This window comes from Carassius auratus, unplaced genomic scaffold (genome assembly GCF_003368295.1).
Source record: "Carassius auratus strain Wakin unplaced genomic scaffold, ASM336829v1 scaf_tig00030241, whole genome shotgun sequence".
Lineage (NCBI taxonomy): Eukaryota > Metazoa > Chordata > Actinopteri > Cypriniformes > Cyprinidae > Carassius > Carassius auratus.
The window spans coordinates 60,713-84,222 of NW_020525838.1; the positions used below are offsets into that span (position 1 = coordinate 60,713).

At 35.4% G+C, this 23,510-nt stretch overlaps 4 protein-coding genes across 6 annotated transcripts; 3 read left to right on the forward strand and 1 right to left on the reverse strand.

The window, feature by feature from the left end:
- Positions 1 to 289: 289 nt before the first annotated feature.
- LOC113080107 (ranBP-type and C3HC4-type zinc finger-containing protein 1-like) lies at positions 290 to 9,328 on the forward strand. 2 transcript variants are annotated; one of them, XM_026252329.1, is made up of 13 exons: positions 290 to 433; positions 1,250 to 1,302; positions 1,406 to 1,550; positions 1,647 to 1,743; positions 1,862 to 2,060; positions 2,143 to 2,234; positions 4,146 to 4,322; positions 4,571 to 4,731; positions 4,811 to 4,922; positions 5,016 to 5,195; positions 5,287 to 5,385; positions 6,874 to 7,017; positions 7,102 to 9,328. In XM_026252329.1, exons 2-13 carry the CDS (start codon positions 1,266 to 1,268, stop codon positions 7,180 to 7,182), a joined length of 1,524 nt encoding a protein of 507 aa, XP_026108114.1. In that variant the 5' UTR covers positions 290 to 433; positions 1,250 to 1,265; the 3' UTR covers positions 7,183 to 9,328. The 2 variants fall into 2 exon arrangements, with proteins under 2 accessions (XP_026108114.1, XP_026108115.1); XM_026252330.1 differs by having other exon boundaries at positions 306 to 429.
- A 221-nt stretch (positions 9,329 to 9,549) lies between these two features.
- LOC113080108 (TBC1 domain family member 20-like) lies at positions 9,550 to 16,014 on the reverse strand. Its single transcript, XM_026252331.1, has 8 exons — positions 15,969 to 16,014; positions 15,098 to 15,283; positions 14,028 to 14,108; positions 13,741 to 13,927; positions 11,940 to 12,041; positions 11,631 to 11,772; positions 10,536 to 10,708; positions 9,550 to 10,457 (listed from the first exon to the last, which is right to left on the reverse strand). The coding sequence occupies exons 1-8, from the start codon at positions 16,012 to 16,014 to the stop codon at positions 10,187 to 10,189; spliced, it is 1,188 nt and encodes a 395-aa protein (XP_026108116.1). The 3' UTR covers positions 9,550 to 10,186.
- Positions 16,015 to 16,585: 571 nt separating this feature from the next.
- LOC113080110 (biogenesis of lysosome-related organelles complex 1 subunit 1-like) lies at positions 16,586 to 18,760 on the forward strand. The gene is made up of 4 exons (XM_026252334.1): positions 16,586 to 16,864; positions 17,248 to 17,320; positions 18,311 to 18,443; positions 18,553 to 18,760. The coding sequence occupies exons 1-4, from the start codon at positions 16,804 to 16,806 to the stop codon at positions 18,661 to 18,663; spliced, it is 378 nt and encodes a 125-aa protein (XP_026108119.1). The 5' UTR covers positions 16,586 to 16,803; the 3' UTR covers positions 18,664 to 18,760.
- A 966-nt stretch (positions 18,761 to 19,726) lies between these two features.
- LOC113080109 (retinol dehydrogenase 7-like) lies at positions 19,727 to 23,106 on the forward strand. Of its 2 annotated transcripts, none has more exons than XM_026252333.1 (6): positions 19,727 to 20,176; positions 21,094 to 21,158; positions 21,254 to 21,579; positions 21,654 to 21,912; positions 22,026 to 22,189; positions 22,494 to 23,106. In XM_026252333.1, exons 2-6 carry the CDS (start codon positions 21,142 to 21,144, stop codon positions 22,712 to 22,714), a joined length of 987 nt encoding a protein of 328 aa, XP_026108118.1. In that variant the 5' UTR covers positions 19,727 to 20,176; positions 21,094 to 21,141; the 3' UTR covers positions 22,715 to 23,106. The 2 variants fall into 2 exon arrangements, with proteins under 2 accessions (XP_026108118.1, XP_026108117.1); XM_026252332.1 differs by having other exon boundaries at positions 19,729 to 20,176; positions 21,120 to 21,158.
- Positions 23,107 to 23,510: the final 404 nt, after the last annotated feature.

Here is a 23,510-nt window from a genome sequence, read left to right on the forward strand (position 1 = left end):
AACAACAGGGAAATTAATTTTTATTATGATGACGGACAATAATAATAATAATAAAAAAGACCCCCCCCCCAAAAAAAAATAAAAAAAATAAAAAATAAATAAAATAAAGATTATATATTTATTGATAACTTTTAGTAAAAAAAAATCAGCTCCACTGTTGTTATTTTTTTTCCAGTTCATTTCTATAATCTGTATTTTTCTGCTTGCATTTTTTTTAAAATTATTTTTATGGCATAACTCTTCCAGTGAACTGAATTGCAACCGAGTGTGTCTTCCGCGTTTCTGTTTTGATGAAGTTACGCAACTTGTTGAGTTTCACTTTTATTTCTTTAAACGTCCCTGGTTTCGTGAACAGCACGGATGATTTAATTAACACTGTATCGTTTAAAACACGAACCCGAAAAGCTTTTTAAATACTGCTCTCCTATGGTTGGTAAGTTTATTTCCTTATATTTCACTCTCTGCTGTTGAGCTGAACGAGCGCTTGTTACATATTTGATTAGTGAGCTGGTTAAGTTGGTTAGCATTGGTTGGTTACATAAAGTCTAAAATACGTAGTACACTTTTATGTTGACATTTCTGATATAGTACCATAGTATTCTGAAATCGCCATGGAGTAAAATACCATGGTGTACGAGGAAGGTAACCATTCATTACCTTTGCATGTATAAAAATACTATGGTACGACGACCAAGGTAATTTTTTGGAATGGAATTTAATATCGACAATAAAATATCAGGGATTCGCACATATATTTTAATATATATATTTCTATTATATGGAATAATAAATATAATAATATTTAAAATATTTTTAGCTTGAACTATGATACTGCTAGGTGTTTTGTATGCACTATAATTTACTGTATTTTTGGACATTTACTAAAGTATATAAATGCATATAATGTAATATGAATTTTATTTGTAATATTAATTGTTATAAAGTAATTTTTAATAGAATATATATATATATATATATATATATATATATATATATATATATAAACTATTTATGTAAACAATTGCTATATAAACCGATAATATTATATATAAACAAATGTTTATATTGAATATTTATTTTAACGAATAAAATAAATAAATTGGTATATTTACTTAATTTGTAATATTCAATTTATTAATAATATAAATATGTATATTAAAATATAAAACATTTAAAATACTAATATATATTTATTTTAATTTTTTATTTTTTCTAATTTTTACTTTGTGTGTGTGTGTATGTTTTAAAGCTTTCAAGGTAAAAGTATGGCTGCCCTAGATGCCTCTAGAAATATAAAAGAAGGTGAGTGCTAGTAAATGCATTACGCAATAAATTCATACATCAAAAGACAAATTTTCCACATAGCAGCATGTATTATGTTAACATCACATCTTTGCTGTCGCAGCCGAGGATGCAGCTCGAATGCTGAGTGACGCCATCAACTCTAGAGACAAAGATGAAGCGACCAAGTACCTGGATCAACTTTTGGATCTAAAACTCCCAGTGTGTGTCAAAATAAATCCTGAAGCATACTCTAAAGACAGCATCAGGTATGCTGTTAGACTTGTTTTATTGCGGTGCGAAAAACTTGTTACTGGGGATCTGAAGCTATATGTGATTTTTTGTTTTGTTTTGTGTGATGGCAGGTTGAGGGTAGGAGTGGCGGACGCCGTGTCAGATGCCCACATCCCAATAACAGTGATGGTACCAGTTTACATGACAATATCAGAGCTGAAAGAAAAGGTAAATAGTGTTAATGATGAACCTGTGTATGAAAATTCTTGTTTGAAACAGAAACCCAAAATTGTACATATATTTAAGCCCTTATTGACTTTTTAGTCATTCACAATTTGTCTTTCAGATCAATCAAGACTATGGCTTCCACCCGTCCCTCCAGCGCTGGGTGATCGGGAAGCGCCTGGCCCAGGACAGAGAAACCCTGTATCAGTATGGGGTCAGAAACCACGATGATACAGCATTCCTCTTCATCCTTTCCCCCCAGGCTGTCAATCTGAGCCGCGAACAAGAGAGAAAAGAGAAAGAGGATAGACGGATCTATGGTATCTAGCCTGTATTTCTGACTAAAAAAAAAATAACAGCTTTTATATGAGTTCCCTGAACTGCATTTCTTTCTTAATGAAGATATAATCGAGATAGTTGAACGTCCACCTCATCGCCCACCAGAACTCGTTGCCAGAGGAGATAATCGCCCTCCTCTACCTCCCAAACCTCAGGTCTGTCTCTCTATCATTCTGTCTGTTGCTCTGTCTATTGTTTTTTTGTCACTATCTGCAGCTCTCTCGTTTAGTCTGTCTATCTCTGTCATTTTATTAATTGTTCTATCTGTTGCTCTATCTGTAGCTCTATCGTTCAATCTGTTGTTCTTTTGTTCTGTTTGTCTCTATATCTATCATTCTGTTGTTCTGTCATTCTATCCATTGTTTTGTTGTTTTATTTGTAGCTCTATCTGTCGCTCTGTCTATGGTTCTGGCACTCTGTCGCATTATCTATCATTCTTCTGCTCCATCATTCTGTTTGTTGTCGCTCTGTCTACTAGCTTTCTTCCTATCTGTCGCTCCATCGTTCTATCTGTCACTCTATCCCTATCTCTATCTTTAATCTGATCATTAATCTGTTGCTATGTTTCTATTGCTTTATCGATCTCTGTTGCTCTGTCATTCTATCTATTTTTTATTTTATTTTGTCTGTCGCTGTCGTATGTTTCTGGTACTCTATCTGTCACTTTATCTATCATTCTATCTGTCGCTCTGTCTATGGTTCTCGCACTCAGTCACATTATCTATCATTCTTCCGCTCCATCATTCTGTTTGTTATTGCTCTGTCTACTATATATCTTTAGCTATCATCCTATCTCTATCCTATCGTTCTTTCTGTCACTCTATCCCTCGCTCTCTTTCATCTGTTCATTAATCTGTTGCTATGTTTCCATTGCTTTATCTGTCACTTTATCTATCATTCTCTGTCATTCTATCTGTAGTTCTATCATTTAATATGTTGTTCTTTTGTTCTGTTTGTCTGTATATCTATCATTCTGTTGTTCTCTCATTTTTTGTCATTTTATTTGTAGCTCTATCTGTTATTCTATCTGTCCTTCTGTCTATGGTTCTGGTGCTCCATCTGTCGCATTATCAATCATTCATCTGCTCCATCATTCTGTTTGTTGTCATTCTGTCTACTATATATTTTTTGCTATCATCCTATCTGTCGCTCTATCATTCTATCTGTCACTCTATCTCTTGCTCTATCTTTAATCTGTTCATTAATCTGTTGCTATGTTTCTATTGCTTTATCTGTCACTTTATCTATCGTTCTCTGTTGCTCTGTCATTCTATTTTGTTTGTAATTTTCTCTGTCGCTCTATGGTTCTGGTGCTCTATCTGTCACTTTATCTATCATTCTATTTGTCGCTCTTTCATTCTGTAATTCTGTCTGTAGCTCTATCTATCATTCTATCTGTCACTCTAAGTTTCTACTGGTTTATCGGTCAATTTATATATTGTTCTCTGTCGCTGTAGCTATCATTCTATCGGTTGCTTTTTCTATGGTTCTGACCCTCTATCTGTCACTCTTTTATTCTATTCGTTGTTCTTTTATTCTGTCACTCTGTTATTCAATCTTTCATTGTATCGGTCACATTATCCATTTCGATCACTTTATCTATTGTTCTGTCACTCTACCTCTCATTTTATCTTTTGCTCTTTCTGTTGTTCTGATGCTCCATCACCTTAACTATTGTTCTGTCTGTTGCTCTATCATTCTATTTGTTGTTCCATCATTCTGTTATTCTATCTTTCTCTTTATCTGTCCCTCTATCTATCATTCTAACTGTTGCTCTATCTAGTTTCTATCGCTTTATCTGTCAATCTATCATTCTGTCACTCTATCATTCTATTTGTTGCTCTATCATTGTCACTTTGTCCGTTGCTCTATCTAGGTTTCTGTTGCTTTATCTGTCACTATATCTATACTTTTCTGTCACTCTATCATTCTGTATGTTGCTGTCTGTAGCTCTATTGTTCTATCACTATATCTTTTGTTCTATCGGTCATTCTCTATCATTTTACCTGTTGCTCACTCTATCTATCTATCTATCATAATTATAATAATTTTATTTGGTTTTATAGCCAGTTGGTTGGTCATGTCCTGGTTGCACGTTTGTGAATAAACCAACACGTCCAGGTTGTGAGATGTGCGGTACAGAAAGACCTGACAACTATAATGTACCTGACATATACCAGCCAGATGAGACAGAAACCAGGAGACTCCAGCAGGAGGAACTGGCCAGACTGCAGTACGAGCAGGTTAGTTGAGGGGACCCAACATACTGGACTACAGTGAACTGTTAGATAGGACTGTGGGATGAAAAACACTCGAATGGAATATTGTTTAACTCATAAATTATATACAACTTTTTCCTCTTGGACAAAGAGGACTTCTTCCTCTTGTGTCCGCATTATGATGAAAAAAATCAGCATTTTTACAACAGTGTCTTTTCCTGATCTGGTTTATTGTTATTAAAAGCAGATATACTGTCCGTTTATGTATGTAGTCTATGAAGGATGAACGGGAGAGGAATTTCCAAGAACTCCTTGAAACGGATTCCCACAGTCTGGTGGGGAATGTGGAAGAGCTGGATTGTGCCATCTGCTTTTGCACCATCATGCCAGGAGAGGGCGCTGTGCTGAGAGAGTGCCTTCATAGCTTCTGCAGGTGCTGCGAGATTGTTTATCAGTTACTATAAACAGGAAGTAGTGAAACAGACTGAAATACAACTTTGAATATCCTACAGGGAATGTCTGAAGGAAACAGTTCTGAACTGCATGGATGCCGAGGTGGCTTGTCCTTACAGAGACCACGCTTACTCCTGTAACAGCAAACTTCAAGATCGAGAAATCAAATCGGTAAGATCATAAATGGCATATTATTTAACCTTGGATTATTGTAGTTACCCGTTCTCTTAATAAAACACACCAAACTTTACTGTTTCCCACCAGCTCCTCTCCCAGGACGAGTACCAGAAGTTTCTAGAACTGAGGCTGAACATCGCAGAGTCGCGCAGTGAGAACAGTTACCACTGCAAGACGCCCGACTGCGCCGGCTGGTGCATCTTCGAAGATGACGTGAACGAATTCAAATGTGGCATCTGCAACGAGACCAACTGTATCCTCTGCAAGGTGAACACAAAGTTTGCCGGTGTCTTGTTCACGTTCAATTTTAAAAGTGCGTGTTATGGTGACCTAAAGTACTGTGCATGTGCATCTCAAGGCTATTCACAAGGGAATGAACTGCAAGGAGTACCAGGATGACCTTCGCATTCGAGCGCAGAATGACGACGCAGCCCTGCAGACCACACAGATGCTGGATGTAAGTGGAAAATTAATTTGTTCAGCTTTTTTGTCAATATTTGAAATTAATTGCAATTGTGAAACAGCACCGACTAGGGGTGGGAATTGTAAAGAATTTCCTCACTGGAATTGCAGTTCTAATGGCTACACAAAGGAATAAGGAAATGCAATTTCATTGTGAAAATTAACATTATTGATAAGTAAATGTACAATAAATTGTTTGGGACTTGGACTACACTGGTAATGCTGTATGTGTTTGATAGACTAAAAAGAGCCGATTCAGAAGAGTCATTTGTTCGGGAATCAGACTACGTTGGTCGTGCTGTATGTGTTTGATTCACTACAGAGAAACGATTCATAAGAGTCACTTGTTTGGGAATTAGACTACATTGGTGGTGCTGTCTTTGAGTCACTACAGAGAAACGATTCATATGAGTCACTTGTTTGGGAATCAGACAACGTTGGCCGTGCTGTCTGTGTTTGATTCACTACAAAGAAACGATTCATAAGAGTCACTTGTTTGGGAATTAGACTACATTGGTGGTGCTGTCTTTGAGTCACTACAGAGAAACGATTCATATGAGTCACTTGTTTGGGAATTAGACTACATTGGTGGTGCTGTCTTTGAGTCACTACAGAGAAACGATTCATATGAGTCACTTGTTTGGGAATCAGACAACGTTGGCCGTGCTGTCTGTGTTTGATTCACTACAAAGAAACGATTCATAAGAGTCACTTGTTTGGGAATTAGACTACTTTGGTGGTGCTGTCTTTGAGTCACTACAGAGAAACGATTCATAAGAGTCACTTGTTTGGGAATCAGACAACATTGGCCGTGCTGTCTGTGTTTGATTCACTACAAAGAAACGATTCATAAGAGTCACTTGTTTGGGAATTAGACTACATTGGTGGTGCTGTCTTTGAGTCACTACAGAGAAACGATTCATAAGAGTCACTTGTTTGGGAATCAGACAACATTGGCCGTGCTGTCTGTGTTTGATTCACTACAAAGAAACGATTCATAAGAGTCACTTGTTTAGGAATTAGACAACATTGGCCGTGCTGTCTGTGTTTGATTCACTACAAAGAAACGATTCATAAGAGTCACTTGTTTAGGAATTAGACTACATTGGTCGTGCTGTCTGTGTTTGATTCACTACAAAGAGATGATTCATGAGAGTAATTTATTTGCAAATAAGATGGTCGCACTGTACATGTTTGATTCACTAAAACAGTCAGATTCAAAAGAGTCACTTGTTCAGGACTCATTCCACATTGGTCACACTGTGCGGCCGGATTCAAGAGTTGATTTATAGGAGTCATTTGTTTGGGAATCAGATTCCATTGGTCGTGCTGTATTTGTTTGATTCACTTCAGAGAAACGATTCATAAGAGTCAATTGTTCAGGAATCATAGTACACTGGTTACACCTTATGTTTTTCAAATATACACAAAAAAAACAATAAACTGTAATTATTTGTTACCCATTGACCGGTTTCACTTCCAGCAACTCCTGAAGAACGGCGAGGCGATGAACTGCCCCAAATGTCAGGTGATCGTCCAGAAGAAAGACGGCTGTGACTGGATCTGCTGTCTGATGTGCAAGACCGAAATCTGCTGGGTGACCAAACAAGCCCGATGGGGACCTCAGGTTAGAAACTAAAGTACATAAATCATTCGTTCAGTGATTCACAAACATCAAATGGCTAACTTGGACCTGGTTTCGTCTCCGCAGGGTGCTGGAGACACATCGGGGGGTTGCAAATGTCGAATCAATGGAGTCCTTTGCCATCCAAAATGTCAGAACTGCCACTAAACACTGATTCCACGAGCAAAAACATGCGCTACAGCAACAAAACACTTACAAAACTCCTTATAATAATCCAGGTGGGGTTGATGTGATGCATACAGTTTGCACTTATAGCTTTAAAACATTTGCTCAGTCTAGTTATATCACTGGCACAGTCATCTGGATGTCACGACTTAATAGATATGTTCTAGGACTAAATTTACAGACCGTGTTTACTAACTTAAAAATATCATGGGATAATATAAACGAATGAAAAAGTGACATTTTTAAAATATACGTCAAACTGTCTTAAATCACTACTGGCAAACTGATGCTCTCAGACTTTGTGCAATGATATTGTAAGAGGAAAGCATTATGGTGCAAGAATATTGTTTTTTTTTAATCCAAAGATTTTTTTTGTGTGCACGATCATAGCAAAATATGCAATATGGAGCAATGAAGGAAAAAACACATTAAAGAAAAAGCAGAAGAAATGCAGCATAGTATGTAATCAAATGCATAATTTCACATTACGGATATATTAAAAATTAATACTGAAAAAAATGTCGTCTAATAATTAGACTAGGTTTTTTTTCCCATATTGCATTTTTTTACATGTAGAAGCATTTTCATTCTGTTGACAATATGTCTTTGTTTACAAAATTTTATGATTCAATAAAGCTGGTGTACAGTTCAATTATTTATTCATTTTTTATAAACACCTTTAAATAACCTCTTAAAAAGAAGTAATAATTCATAAAACAAGCAGTGCAACATGAATTGAAAAGAACAAGTATTTTTGACTCAAATGATTTATCTTTTCTTTTTATTTAAACATATTTAGCAACATGGTCAAATGTGACACATTAACATGAGAGAACCAAAGACAACTTAAGACAATCTCTCAAAATGAAAAAAATGAGCAAGAAGCGCATTCTTTAGTGAAATCTAGTAATGCATAATAAAAGCAAAAGCAGTAGTTGTGTTGATTGGCAGAGTGTTATTTCAAAAAATATTGATTCATGGATTTTTTTTTAACCAAGCAGTGTTGGATGTTACTTGATGTTACTTTGATGTGGTTTAGTGGAAACGATCAGTTGTGAACATTTGAACAACAAAAATAACAACGTGCCATGATTCAACACTGAGTTCGAGAAACTATTGTTTACACACTCTGTTGATCAGCTGAAGTTATTCAGAAGTGCTTTCAATTCAATCTCGAGTTTCATGAGAAGGGCACGTTATGTACTAGGACTGGCACTTATCATAAAAAAATACTGTAATTAAGGTGATTCGGAGAGAGAAAAAAAACCCTGCAATGTAGTGGAAAAAAAAACTACTTCAAAAAACATTAACATGCAAATTACGAACATAATAAAAAGTCGTTTCGTTCACTGCATACACTTAACAAATGAGATTCGTACCCATCAGGGGTCCTGGACCAATCAGACGCAATATCGAATTCTACAAACAGGTTTTCTAAAAATATTTTGGTCTCTATTTATTTGTAGGTTTTCAATGTTTGCAAAGCATAATAAAGAACGTGGGGTCTCGATCATGAAGCACAAGTTGAGCAAATTTCTGCAAAAGCAATTTTTGTGAAATTGTTGATTTTGAGGCAATGGTTGTTTTTCTTTAATGTTGTTTTTGTTCGTGAATTTCAAACATAAATTAATCGCAAAAAAATCGTCAAATGTTTTACAAAGGACTTGACAACCTTCATAAACGCACATATTTTTTCAAACGTTAAATGTTTTTTGAGCTTGAATTTTAAAACAAAGACTCCTTTAATGATTTTATGTAGTTTATAAAACATTCTTATGTAAACTGTTTACATTACATTTTAATTTCAAAGCAAAAATTCTAACTATTGTTAATAAATTGTTGTATTCAATTTAGTAAAAAATGTATTATGAGAAATGCACATGATTTTTAAATCGTTGCAGTCAATTTAATACAACAGTTTATACTTTATTTTGTATCATTATGAACGTGATGTCAAGGCATTCTTATGTAAATTGTCACATTCACTTAAATTTGATAATTTTTTCAAAACGAAAACTTTGTTTTACAAACAATATACTTCTTTAATAGGTACATTTAAAAAAGAAACTTTAAATTATCGTTACTGAATGGTGGATATCAATTCAATGTGACAATTTATAATAAAAAACATTACATTTTAAAAGAAATAGTTCCAACCAAAATGAAAATTTGCTGATATTTAACACTTAACCCTCAGACTATTCAAGAGGTTGAAGAGTTTGTTTCTTCATCGGAACAGATTTGGAGAAATGTAGCATTACATCACCATTGAATCATCTGCAGTGAATGGGTGCCGTCAGAATGAGAGTCCAAACAGCTGATAAATACACAACGATAATCCACTCGAATTTTAACTTTTAACTTTTTGCGTCTCCTTCTGCCCCCCCACATCAAAATCTACCAATATATTTGTTTAGAGACATTTTTCCATATTATGCTCCTGATTCAGACGAGACAATATTTACACCTGAGAAAGCAATAATATGGATAGAGAACATGTATTTTAAAGTTTATAAATCTCTTAATGATAGATTTCTTTCTTTTAAACATGACACTTTTTCACTTCAGAAGACATTAACTGATGGACTGGATTAGGTGTGGATTATTGTGATGTTTTGATCAGCTGTTTGGACTCTTATTCTGACGGCACCCATTCACTGCAGACGATCCATTGGTGAAAAATCCATTTACACAAAAACTTGCTCAGATTGTGTTTCATATATGAGATGTGGAGTATACATAGAGCCACTGTACATCCAATCCCACCCCAGGATTGTGTTGCTTGTCCTCAGTAGATCCAGGAAACTGTTTCTTCATCTGCTGGAGGAAGTGATCGCTCTGCTTTACTGAATATTTCAGACTCAGCACATCATTCAATGGGAAAAGGCTTGTTTAATTATAATAACTATGAACACATGTATTAGTCTAACCAGTATAAATACTTGGTTACAGAGTAACAAATATTCAGCGCTGTGTTTTGGCTCCTTCACGGGAAGAGTAAGTCTAGTTTAGGAGCCCATTCCAGGGCAGAGTTTACCACGGCTAAAGCGGCCGCCCCTAACGCCACGGTCAATCCCATGACCGCCAGCCGCATGAAGCGGCGCGCCGTGGGCCGGACGACTGCCACGCTCCCTCGCTGGGCCTCCAGGGGGCGCTGCTGCTGCTTCTGCTGCTCTTTCCGTCTCCGTCGATGCACTGTGTCCGGACGCTGCTGCGTCGACGCCAACTCCAAGTCTTTGAAGGAGGAGACCGCCGTCCTGGACCAAACAACAAATAAACAGTGTTTGGTGGGACATGTCAGTTGTGAGAGAAACGTTTGTGGAAGGTAGACGTACAGGTGACTGCGCTCTCTGGCCAGCTCGGACGGGGGGAACTGAACGAACAGGTCTCCTGCGCGGCTGATCAGCGTCTCGTACGGCAGGTCCTCAGGGATACGGGACAGCAGATGGTGCATCATGGCCATGTCACACTCACAGTCCAACACCTCGTCCTCTCGATGCAACACGATCTGCAAAGAGAGAACCACGCTTGCACTGAGATCGAGTCAGACTGCGCTTGTGTGTTTGGCTTACATACATGTGGATTTTCTTTATCTGTTTGTATTTAAAGTGAAAATCTTAACATTCTTTGTGGTAGTATTAAAGGGTTAAAAATAATACTATTATTATGTAACTGTACTGTAAAAAAATGTTTAATTTGTGTTTACAATTTACTGCAAAATTTTAATATCAAATATATGTTTATACATATTTAAAGTATCTTATTTTATGTGAGTTCTGGAAAATATAGTAATGCCAATTAAATTATTATATAATATCTCATTTTTAGTAGATTTTTTTTTTTGCATTATGATACTGACAATATATTTGTTTAAATTAAATTAAATAATACCCCATTTTGTTAATGTAATGACTTTTTTTGCATTACGGTAGTGACAATGTTTTTTTTTACATATTAAAACAAGATCTAATTTTATGCTATGGTAATTACAATGAGTTTTTTTAAATAATAAACAATATTTTGTTTTACGTTACAATAATGACAAAGAGATTTTTTTTTTCATTATTGTAGGCTACTGATAATTATGAGGAAAATGTACAGCAAAAACTAATTCATTAGTACAACAATAATGAAAGTAATAATTATGAGAAAAAGTCACCATGCACAAAATCTTAAAGGTCCTAAAAGAGGCTGTTTAATTTCCTTTTTTTTTTCTTTTTGGTGCAAAATTCCCTTTATATAAAGCTTTTGGTATTTAGTCCCTCACCTACATTTTGTCAAACATCAAAAAGTTTATGGAGAACACAGTACTTATAGTGTGGACATGACATGTCCGTTATTTATTCCCGATTCAGCTCTAAATAAAAAGCTGAACATCAGAGACTCAGAGATTCAGAAGGTGGTTTCGAGGACAACTACTGGAAACGTACCACAGCAGCAAAGTAGATGGGCATGAGGGGATGGCAGGCCAGGAAGAAGTCGTACAACCGAACCACATGCCGGAAATCTGACAGCACGTGTCCGAACCAGGTGATGAGCCAGCTGAGAGCGAAAATGGTGCCGACCTCGGCTCTGCAGACAAGATAAAGACTCTTATCTCAATAAAGAAGGCCTGTCATCATTCTTTCAGGAGATGCTTTTAATGTAATGTCATTAAAAAAAACCGAATCAAACCACTGAGCTTCAGCACAGACTAACAAACAAACACATGAAATCCCAGAAAATGGGCGTCTACTCACTGCTGCATCCAGTCGTACACTTCAGGGTTGACCCGCTTGATTATGGGCATCAGGTAGTTCAGGATGTGTTTGGTGTTGTCCATAGTGGGGTCCATAAAGTCCCTGGAATAGAAATATCTACTAGATATAAAACAAAATCATTTCAAGTTTTTATTTTTTTTATACAGTAACTGAAAAAAAAATGATAAAATCCATTTATTTTCAGAATAAATGCCCATATGAGAAATATATACATAAGCGTGTATAAATACTTTAAAACGTAAATGGAATTTAATTATAATACTTTTTAATAATGTTAATAATAACATAATTTTTTTTACAGTTGATAAAATGTAGCGAAATAATGAAACTAATTAAATTATATTTAATATATTCTATACACATTAATTACTGTCACTATCATTTTAGTTATTGTTACAGATATTGTTATGATTACATTTATCATTATTATAGTTAGCATTATCATTAATGGTTATACATGATTACAGTTGTAGTTACTGTTATAATTGTTATCGTTATAATTATCGGTACAGATATTGTTATGATTACAGTTATTCTAATTCCATCATTTCATTATAGTTATCGTTACAAATATTGTTATGATTACATTTATCATTATTATAGTTAACATTATCATTTATTGTACATATGATTACAGTTATAGTTACTGTTATAATTGTAATTGTTATAATTATCAGTACAGATACTGTTATGATTACAGTTATCGTTCTAATAACGTCATTTCATTATAGTTGTCGTTACAGATATTATGATTACATTTATCATTATTATTAAAGTTAGTATTATCATTAATTGTTATACATATGATTACAGTTATAGTTACTGTTATAATTGTTATTGTTATCATTATCGGTACAGATATTGTTATGATTACAGTTATCGGTTTAAGTACCGTCATTTCATTATAGTTATCATTACAGATATTGTCATTATTACACTGACCATGATTTTTTATAGTTAGCATTATCATTTATTGTTGTACTTATGAATACAGTAATGAATGTATGCATAAATATATTAAAATGTAAATATAATTTAATTATATTAATATTTAATAATAATAACATAAATAATATATTTTTTTACAGTTGATGTGATTTTATTTTACTTTGAACAAAAATTTAAAAATATTGAAATAATGAAACTAATTAAATTATATTTAATATATGATATGCACATTAAATGTAATAATAATAATAATAATTATTATTAGATATATTTGTCACATTACAGTAATGAGAATGATATTTCTTTGTTGAAGGTAACTGTGCTTGATTTAAAAAAAAAATATATATATAAATAAACATTTTAAAATGTAAACAACACTGAATAAAATTAAAATGCTAATTTGTACTGGTGAGAATAGCGATTGATTAAGTTGAACAACATTTCAGAATGAATAAAAATCTGCAAAAATGAAGTGACGTGGTGGTGACCCAAACTCTTCATGCTCTGCTTTAAACCCATTCAAATGCACACACACACCGTGAACACACACCCAGAGCAGTGGTCAGCCATTTATGCTGCGTTGCCCAGGGAGCAGTTGGAGGTTCAGAGCCTTGCTCAAGGGCACCTCAGTCGTGGTATTGTCGGCCCGTGATTCGAACAACAACCCTAAACTCCCTACAACCTTAGGGTTAGGAGTCAAACTCTCTAATGACTAGGCCACAACTTCCCCGACTTAAATGAATCAAAAGAAGTGAATAAATACATCCTGTGTCTGTGTTTTGGTGTGTCCTGAAGCGGTTCTTGCCGTGTGTGTTTGCTGCTGTCGGCCCACCTGAGGTGGTGAGTGGAGAGTTTCTCCACCAGGGCAGTGGCCAGTCGTTCCCCCAGCACCAGCAGGAAGGTCACCACGATGTCATGGTATCCCTGATAATAGTGCAGCTGTGGGTTTTTCACCAGCACCCGCAGAATAATATCGATCAGCTCTTCCTGAAGGCCTTCCCGCTGCTCGTCTGGCATCCCTGCATTCATTAAACACCGCAAACGAACAGAGAGCAGCTTAGACATGAACCGAGAGCAGCTGAGGGTCCTGAAGGAGCAGCGGGGGGCCGTTCTGCTCACCTGGAGGGAAGCGTCTCAGGGATCTCTGAACATCTAGAAGCACTTGGTTGAAGTCCTTGTTATTGTCTCGATCAACCGGCTCTGGAAATAAACACTGGATTCACATCTACAGCACATGGCTTTCATGAAGTCAATTTCCATGGATTTCATTCCCTGGTGGTTTCCCCTTTATCAGCATAAATTAAGGCATATACAAGAAATATATATATATATATATATATATATATAAAAGATGTGCATTCACTTTTTAAATGTAAATATTATAATTAGTTTATACGCATTAAAAATATGTACATTTAATAATTAATAATAATAATAATAACAATCAATAATATATATATTTTTTTCACATTACAATTATTGAAAATATTTTTTTTGTTGAAGGTAATTGCACTTTACATAAATAAAAGATGTAGTAATATTTTAAAATGTAAATAATGCAAATTTAACTATGGTATATGCATGTTTTATTTAATTATATTTAAATTAAATTAAAAAATATTCAATTTAATTAAAAAAATATTAAATTAAATTAAGTTTATGAATTTAGCAGACGACTCACAGTGCATCCAGGCCAACCATTTTTACCTAACATTAATAAATAAATAATAATATATTTTTTCACATTACAGTGATGAGAATAGGAATTTTGGTTATTTAAACGGTGCTTAATTATCTCGGACATTAAAAGACCTATAATTATTTTAAAATGTAAATAAAAGTTAATTTAAATTTCATAGTTAATAATAATATATTTTCAGTACAATGAGTGAATCAACAGAATGAGTGAATTATGCTAGATTATCTGGAACATTAAATAAGTATAAATATTAAAAAATGTTAATTATATTTAATATAAATTGAAGCACATTTAATAAATTACATGTATAAATATTGCATATAAATATTTTAAGTGTTAATAAATAATACAATTATTTAATAAGATATAATAAACTATATGTAGATTATTATTTATAGTTGAATCATATTTTGCACATTCCAGGGTGAGAGAATGAGAAAGAGACTGTTGTTGTTGGATGAAACAGCCTGTTTTGTTCTCAGAATCTCACCCAGCTGTTCAGGGAGGTTTTCTACAGACACGTTGAGCAGTCTGGGCCACACCAGCCGGCGGATCTCGTCGCTCAGCAGTCCTCCTTCACTGATGGCCATGCGTCTCAGAGCGGCCACATCCACGGGCGTCGTGTTCAGGGCCTGCGTGATCTCCGCCGTCTTCCTCTTCCGTCTGGACTCAGCATCTGCCAACATGATGACCGCACGGATGCTAACTGCACTTCAGCAGAACAGTTCTCCAAGATCTTTCCCTTTCATTTGTGCTAGTGTTTTTGTCTAAACAGCTGTTCCCAGAGGGACGGCGCTTTTAAAAGACTTGGTTTGGTTTTGAAAGAGAACTATTTTTCTCTGGCACACAAAACACAGTCACGTGCAAAACGTCTGAAGGAGTTCGTGTTAGTACTGGAACAGTTTTACTGTACATAATGAGCGCAGATATCTCACCACGATACATTCTTCAAAAGTGTTCTGAATAGTGCTTAAGACACGAAATAATGAGCATAACACCTTTAAATATATAATTTATACATAATAATGTATACATAACTTATATATTCACACATATATATATATATATATATATATATATATATATATATATATATAATATCGTAAATATTAATCTATTTATATTTTGTCTATCTTAACAAATATTCGTATTGCTTTTTATGCTATCTATTTATATATAACGTTAGTACAGATAACGATAAAAAAAAACGTATTTCAAACTCATAAATTATCCATCACACTCTACATTTTAAGAGCCTTAAGAGCTATAACATTTATAGCATTCACTTATCGACCGGTAACGTTAAAGTGAAGCAGTAAATCTCTCATCGTGTATTAAATGAACTCTTCAATTAAACCCACCATGTTTTCCGAGTCCATTGAGACTCCGAGACTTCTTTAGATTCATCCTGTCACTGATGTCTTCAGGTGCAGCTTCATCATTCACTCTCAGGGAAATACTAACAGCTGACGGGCTTCTACTACTTTAGCTTGACAGCTAAAGGCCACATCCTCTCCTCAGACCCGCGTTAGCTGGATAAACTCACGGCACGTGAAGCACATCTGTCGCTCCGGACGGTTTCACTCATGTCAAGGGTTTTACACGAATGTGTTCCGCCGAACAGAAGCGGCATCTCTGCGTGTCTTTTGTGTCATTTCATGCGAATCGCCGCAGCAGCTCCAGCTGTAGTATCATCTGGTTGATGTTGAGGTGTGAGTGAAGGATTATGGGAGTTGTAGTTTAAATTGCTCACGCAAAAGGCGGCGTCAGTCAGCATTCAAAATAACGGTCACTTTTAAAAAACACAATAAACACATAAAACGTATTAAAAATGATCAGATAAAAAATAAACAAGTTTAACGGTCTTTAGGAAATGCTGTTGTACCTACGAAAAGGCATTTACTGAAATTTGTTTTATAAAAAAATAATTTCAATTTAGTACACTTTTTTTAACATTCAGTCAAGTGCAGTCGAAGACAGTCGTGCAGTTGTTGACGGTTTGTGATATTTTTGTAATAGTTTAACGAAACGTTTATTTTGAAATATCGTTTTAAAATACGCTCATACGTTTTGTCCCTCCGCGCTCTCCGTATGTTTTCGAGCTGTCATGTGAATCCAGCAATTGCCAAAACGTTTAGAGAAAACTGATTTTATCAGATGAACATCTTATATTTTCGATTATAATAAATAACCAAAATGCTCTCCCGATTATTAAAAGAACATCAAGCGAAGCAAAACGAAAGGAAAGAGTCGCAAGGTATGTGTTTCTGTAGCTCTCTACCGAAAGGCCCTTTGATATAATTCAAATGCAGAGATAAAGACTATATTTGTGTGTTAAATGTATTTAAGAAAAGATAGAGTTGTGACATTGCTATAAATGATCAAATTAAATTTTCATTCGAGTCGCAAATTCAGGTTTCAGTAATTTCCTGTTTCATTTAGTCAACAACACTGCTTGTTAACGTAAGAATAATAAAAAAAACGAATAAATTATTATAAGCAAATATCGAATAATGGTTCACACACACACATATATATATATAATCCAAAACAAATTCAAAATAAAGTGAATTAATCTAGACAACTCAAGTGCAATGAAATCATTGCTTTTTCTTGAAGAAAAGTTTCTCTGTGTTACAGAAAAACGAAGGCGAGAGGCCATAGCAGCTGCTACAAGTTTAACAGAAGCTCTGGTGGACCATCTGAATGTAGGGTGAGTCGGACTCGTGTGTGATGTTTGTAACGGTGCGCAGGATTATATGTTCAGTTCATGTGATCTCTTGGGTCATAAGCCCAGTCTTTGTGTGGCCGTTATGATGAAACTCTGCCAAAGCAGCTTAGAGTTGCATGGTTGGATGCAACAGAACATTGTTCACGCAACAGACAAATTAATGCAAAGAGCGCTGGGATGGAAACTGAATATTTCAACAAAAACTGAAACCTTTGCTGAAAATTTACTCATCTTCAGGCCATCCAAGATGTAGATGAGTTTCTTTCTTTATCAGAACAGATTTGGAGAATTTAGCATTACATCACCAGTGGATCCTCTACAGTGAATGGGTGCCGTCAGAATGAGAGTCCAAACAGCTGATAAAAACATCACAATAATCCACAAGAAATCGAGTCCACCAGTTAGTGTCTTGTAAAGTGAAAAGTTGCATGTTTGTAAGAAACAAATCCATCATTAACCAATTTTTTTATGTAAACTGTCACTGTTAAATTGAACACGTCATAATATTGCTTTCTCCGATGAAAAAGTCATCTGGTCTGAATCAGGAGAGAAATATGCATGGATCAAGCACTGTTTACAAGCCAAAATGGCTCTAAACGAATGTGTTGTTGAATTCTTATGTAAGAGGACAACAGGAGATGGACTTCTTCACTGGAGGAAATGTTATTATGAATTATGGACTCCTATTTTGAAGTTTTGGATTTGTTTCTTACAAACGTGAAGCTTTTTAATTTCAGAAGACGTTCATTGATGGACTGGAGTGCTGTGGACCACTGTGATATTTTTATCAGCTGTTTGGACTCTCATTCCGACGGCACCCATTCACTGCAATGGATCGAGTGATGTAATGCAAAATTTCTCCAAATATGTTCCCAAGAAGAAACAAACTTCTTGAATAGCCAGAAAAAATATTAGTATTTTTGGGTGAACTGTTCCTTTAAGACATTGTAGAGTATAAGTGTCTCTGTTCAGGGTGGCGCAGGCGTACGTCAACCAGCGCAAGCTTGACAACGAGGTGAAGACGCTGCAGGTTCAGGCCAGTCAGTTCGCCAAGCAGACGGCTCAGTGGATCAACATGGTGGAGAACTTCAACCAGGCCTTAAAAGTACACAAGCTGTTTTTAAATACCGATTAATGCTGGATTGAAACGATGGCAAATTTAGAGTTGCATTCGGTGGACTGTGCAGATTTAATGGCAGATTATTCCCTTACAGGAAATCGGAGATGTGGAGAACTGGGCGCGGAGTATTGAGATGGACATGCGGACCGTCACGACAGCGCTGGAATATGTGCACAAAGGCCCGGTTCAGCCCACGTCTTCATGAGCACATGGACAGAAACGCTCAGGCTTTTCCTCCAGATGCTGGTGAAACTCGGACTCTCGTGTCTGGTTTATCACAGTAAAGCATTGCCGGAACAGCTGTTTATTTCTAATTTGTTTCATTTGTATTTTTTGTTTTACATAATATTAATATGCTTGCAAAATAAAAAACATCTATTGTGCTTAAACTGCTGCTTTTTATATCACATTTTACCCCCAAAAGTTCCCTTGTACAGATCCGCTGCCCTGCTTCTGACTTTATACAAACTTTTGACCAGCGTTTAATGTGTTTTCCATTCAGCCTCCGTAATGAACGTACAGTGCCAGAATTACACATTTTCCCTGCCCCTTTTAAGCTTTTATAGATGTAACAGCGAGCTAAAATAGATTTGATACGTTTTTGTGGGATTTCACGGTTTGTTAATTTTTACTTAACCCATGTTAAGCCGTGCACACACTGTGACGCTGCATAATCCACATTTACAACAAGGTCTTTCAGCCTCAGGATTAACATAAGGAGAAAGAGTAAAGCGTTAAACTAAGACAACGAAAAGAAAGAACAGAATGTGGCTGCTTTAAATCCAGATTTTACATAGTTGCCCCATGGGCTGCATAAGATTTTTAGCTTGATAGTTCTTAATTTAGGTCATTTTTATCATGATTTTTTGAACTCATATGGTATATATATATATATATATATATATACACCCATATACAGACACATCGATCAGATTTATCAAACTAAAACCATAAATTAAACCCAGTTTAACAAATTTAAAAATAACTTATTTGAAATAAAAACTTTTTTTCAGCTAGTTTACAGATTTTTATTTAGTTCAACTTGATGTACTACAATAAAATTATAAAAATTAACATGAAACTATATATATATATATATAGATAGATAGATAGATAGATAGATAGATAAAATCACAAAAATGCATATAAAGAAAATGTTAACTAAAGTTTAAATTGATAAAAATACTGATAAAAACTTCTAGATCCATATGATAATTAATTTGTATAAATTTCAATTAAAATAAATTATATATTGTGTAATACTATACGATTTAATTGTATATTCTAATTTATTTTATTATTATTTCACACGTACTAATATTCCATAGTCTTCCCATATGACCATTTGAACAAAAATAGAAATGGTTTAAAAATGCTGTAGACAAAAGTGTCACATTAATGTCTCATCACTGGACGGACGCTCCTGTCATTGCTTAAAGTTTCTTATCAACCTCCCAAAAACTAATTCAATCAACCTAAAAATAAAGTGAATTGGCATGATTCTCCTTAAAAGTTCCTCCCAACCCAGCTATTTGTGGAGGACGCTTACACAAGCACACAAAAATGCCCAAACGTCAATACAGTGAGATTAGAGATTAGAAATCGCGGCCCTCTCTGAGAGGATCAGCTTTAGGGATAAATCTGAGACGCAGACCCACTTCAGATCACTCACCAAACGCGCTCAGGACCTCCAGCACCAGAGCCAAGAAGGGAAAAAAGTAAGTCTAATAACTGACTACTTTAACTGATAGCAGAATTTTGTATTATTTCAAGGTGGATTAACATTTATTTAAATGTGTATGCTTAAGAATATTAAAAAGAGTATTAGTTGGTTTTATATTCTCTTAAAATTATGTTTTACTTGCGAACATTTAAAATTGATTAATTTTGAATTATTAATCAGGTTAATTTGAGTAATAATTTGATGTTTTTTGTTACAAATAAGGCAATTTCTTTAATGTATGTTGATAAGGGTTTTCAGTGTAGTAATTTATTTTTATATTTGTTATTTTTCTTATTTTTTGGACGTTACTTTTTTTAAGTTAATCGTAAAATATTGTGTGTACAATTTTTATGCATTTATTACCGGAAAGCATAATATTTTTTTGATAAAAGCATGTTTGCATATTTATTTGATAATTAATTATCATACATGTGGTAACACAGAGATGAATCTTCAACCTTTCTCTTTGCTAATAAGTCCCTGTAGCTAATAGGTTTTGAGCTTTGAGAAGCTTATAGTGTTTCTGTGGTGCTGGATTTTCAATTTTATTGCGTTGTTGAAATCTTTACGCCCTTTGTTTTTTAAGAGCCTTCGTTTTTAGCCAAGATTTCTCATGTGCTCTGAAAAACGACAGCGTTACGCATGTTAGCCCCCTGTGAATACATAATCTGAAACCAAAGAGAAGCTGTGAACATGGATCAATAAAGTCCAATAAGCCCGTAAAAACCATATTAAGTCATTTTATTAGAATATTTTAAGAAGTTTTATATAAATTCACAATACTTTTTTAAACTGGAGTTAGACTATGTTGCCCCATGTGGTGATTTAAGGAATTGCACCATGACGCTTCATGATTACACCTGCATTGTTGTTGTTTTTCTTTCTTTTATTCATTGGCATTCTACCAAAAAGCAATTGTTTACAAAACATCTTTGCAGAATCACTCAGGAGGCAGAAGCGATGTACGAGTACTTGAGGTAAGAAAGCGTCTGACTGAAATACTATCAAAACAAGCTAATAAACCAACAAAACTCATAAATATGTCCATATTGTATGCATTTTGTGCTTACAGTAATAACTGTACCTGCACATACGCCTTGGGTGCGTTCGTGCTGCTGTGGGTTCTGGTGTGGTTCTACCGGGACAACCTGGAGATCACTAAGGTCTCGGAGAAACACGTTTTTGTAACAGGTTGCGACTCTGGGTTCGGACACCTACTGTGCAAACGCCTGGACAAACGTGGTTTCCGTGTCCTAGCCGGGTGTCTCACGGAAAAGGGTGCAGATGATCTGAAGAGGGCGACGGGACCTTTCCTGAAGACCTGCATTTTGGACGTGACCAGCACAGACAGTATTCAGAAGGCTTTGGAATGGACCAAAAAAGAAGTTGGAGATAAAGGTATAGTGTTTCAGGTGGGACTTTAAAATAAGTTTTAGATACAAGGAGTGACATCTTTGCTTCCGATTTCCCAGGACTATGGGGTCTTGTGAACAACGCCGGGCGCTCGCTTCCCATGGGTCCATCCGAATGGATGAAAATCCAAGACTTCGAAAGCACGCTCAAAGTCAACATGACTGGTGTTATCGAGATGACCATGAACTTCTTTCCTCTTGTCAAAAAGGCCCGTGGACGAGTGGTGAACGTGGCCTCAGTGTTGGGAAGAGTAGCCGCTAACGGCGGAGGGTATTGCATCTCAAAGTTTGCAGTGGAGAGCTTCTCTGATTGTCTCAGGTACCACACGTCAATGAATACAGTGTTTTTATGGGGCTTTAATATCATTTTGACCTTTGAAACCATAGCTTTAGTCTTTAAAGAAAACCTTTGGATTTTGCATTCAATTTCAGGAGGGACATCCAGAATTTTGGGGTCAATGTGTGCATCATCGAACCTGGTTTCTTCAAGACCCAGGTGACCAGTCTGGAGCCCATCGAAAGGGAACTCCATCGCCTCTGGAACCAACTGACCCCTGAAGTAAAGGAGAGTTATGGAGACAAATACTTGGATAAATGTATGTTATTTATGGCAACAACTACTTTTCTCCATTTCTCCAAACATATAGTCTCAACTAGCCTATAAACGTTGCATTATGCAATGGGAGAACCATTTTTGGTTCCCTAAAGAACCTTTCAGCTGAAGAATTCTTAAAAGAACCATAGAGTGAAGATAATTTAAGAGTCTAAAGATATTCTTTCTACTGCAAGAACCTTTTGCCCACTGAAAAGTTTCAATGGTTCTTCTCAAAATCATCAATGCTAATAAAATACATTTATTTATAAGAGTATAGTCCATTTTGACACTCTTTGTCTCTCCAGATATCAAGATCCAGAGGCTGATAATGAACACCATTTGTGACTCTGACCTCAGTAAAGTGACCAACTGCATGGAACACGCCCTGCTGGCCGTCCACCCGAGAACACGCTACAGCGCAGGCTGGGATGCCAAGCTCTTGTGGATTCCCTTGTCTTATATGCCCGCTTGCATTGTAGATATCGCCCTGAAGCTGGTGTTGCCAAAGCCAGCAAAAAGTGTCTAGATTTGGACGTGAGTGTAGGACCGATTCCCTTAAATCTTAACCTTTCACGTTCCTCTTATGATACACTGGATGACGCTTTATTTTGGGGTCTTACAAAGTAACTAGAGTTTACAAACACTATGTGTCTGTAAATTTAATACTGTAGTATTTATGATGCAAAGTTATCTGGTAACTAGACACTATTAGTAATTTTGTATATTTATGAACTATTATGCAACGTAATTAAAATGTGCCTTCCTAAGTGCATCACCAGTTTGTGCCCATTGGTCATCTAATGTAGATGTGTTGCTTGAGTAACCTTTGGTGTTATATATGTATGTTACTGCTAATTAAATTCATATAACTGTATAAACATAATTCAATAAATGTCATAAGAATATTGTCTATGCACTGAGAACCATGCATCAATCTCATAACTTGCATAAAACCATCTTTTATTGTTGTTTTTCAATACTTTACTCTGAAGGTCATGGTCTTCCAGCTTTTGGTGAGTTGAGACAGTTTAGCTACATTTAGCTTGTTCAGGTGTGTTTGGTTATGGTTATAGCTAAACTCCACAGGAAAGTGGATCTCCTGGGCCAGATTTGAGGATCCCTGGTCTAAATGGACTATACTATTATAAATAAATGTACGTTATTAGCATTGATGGTTCTATGAAGAACCATTTACATCAAATGAAACCTTTGAGTATGCAAAAGGTTCTTATAGTAGAAAGATTTTCTTTAGATTAGCCTATTAAATGATCTTCACACTATGGTTCTTTTAAGAATTCTTCAACTCAAAGGTTCTTTGGGGA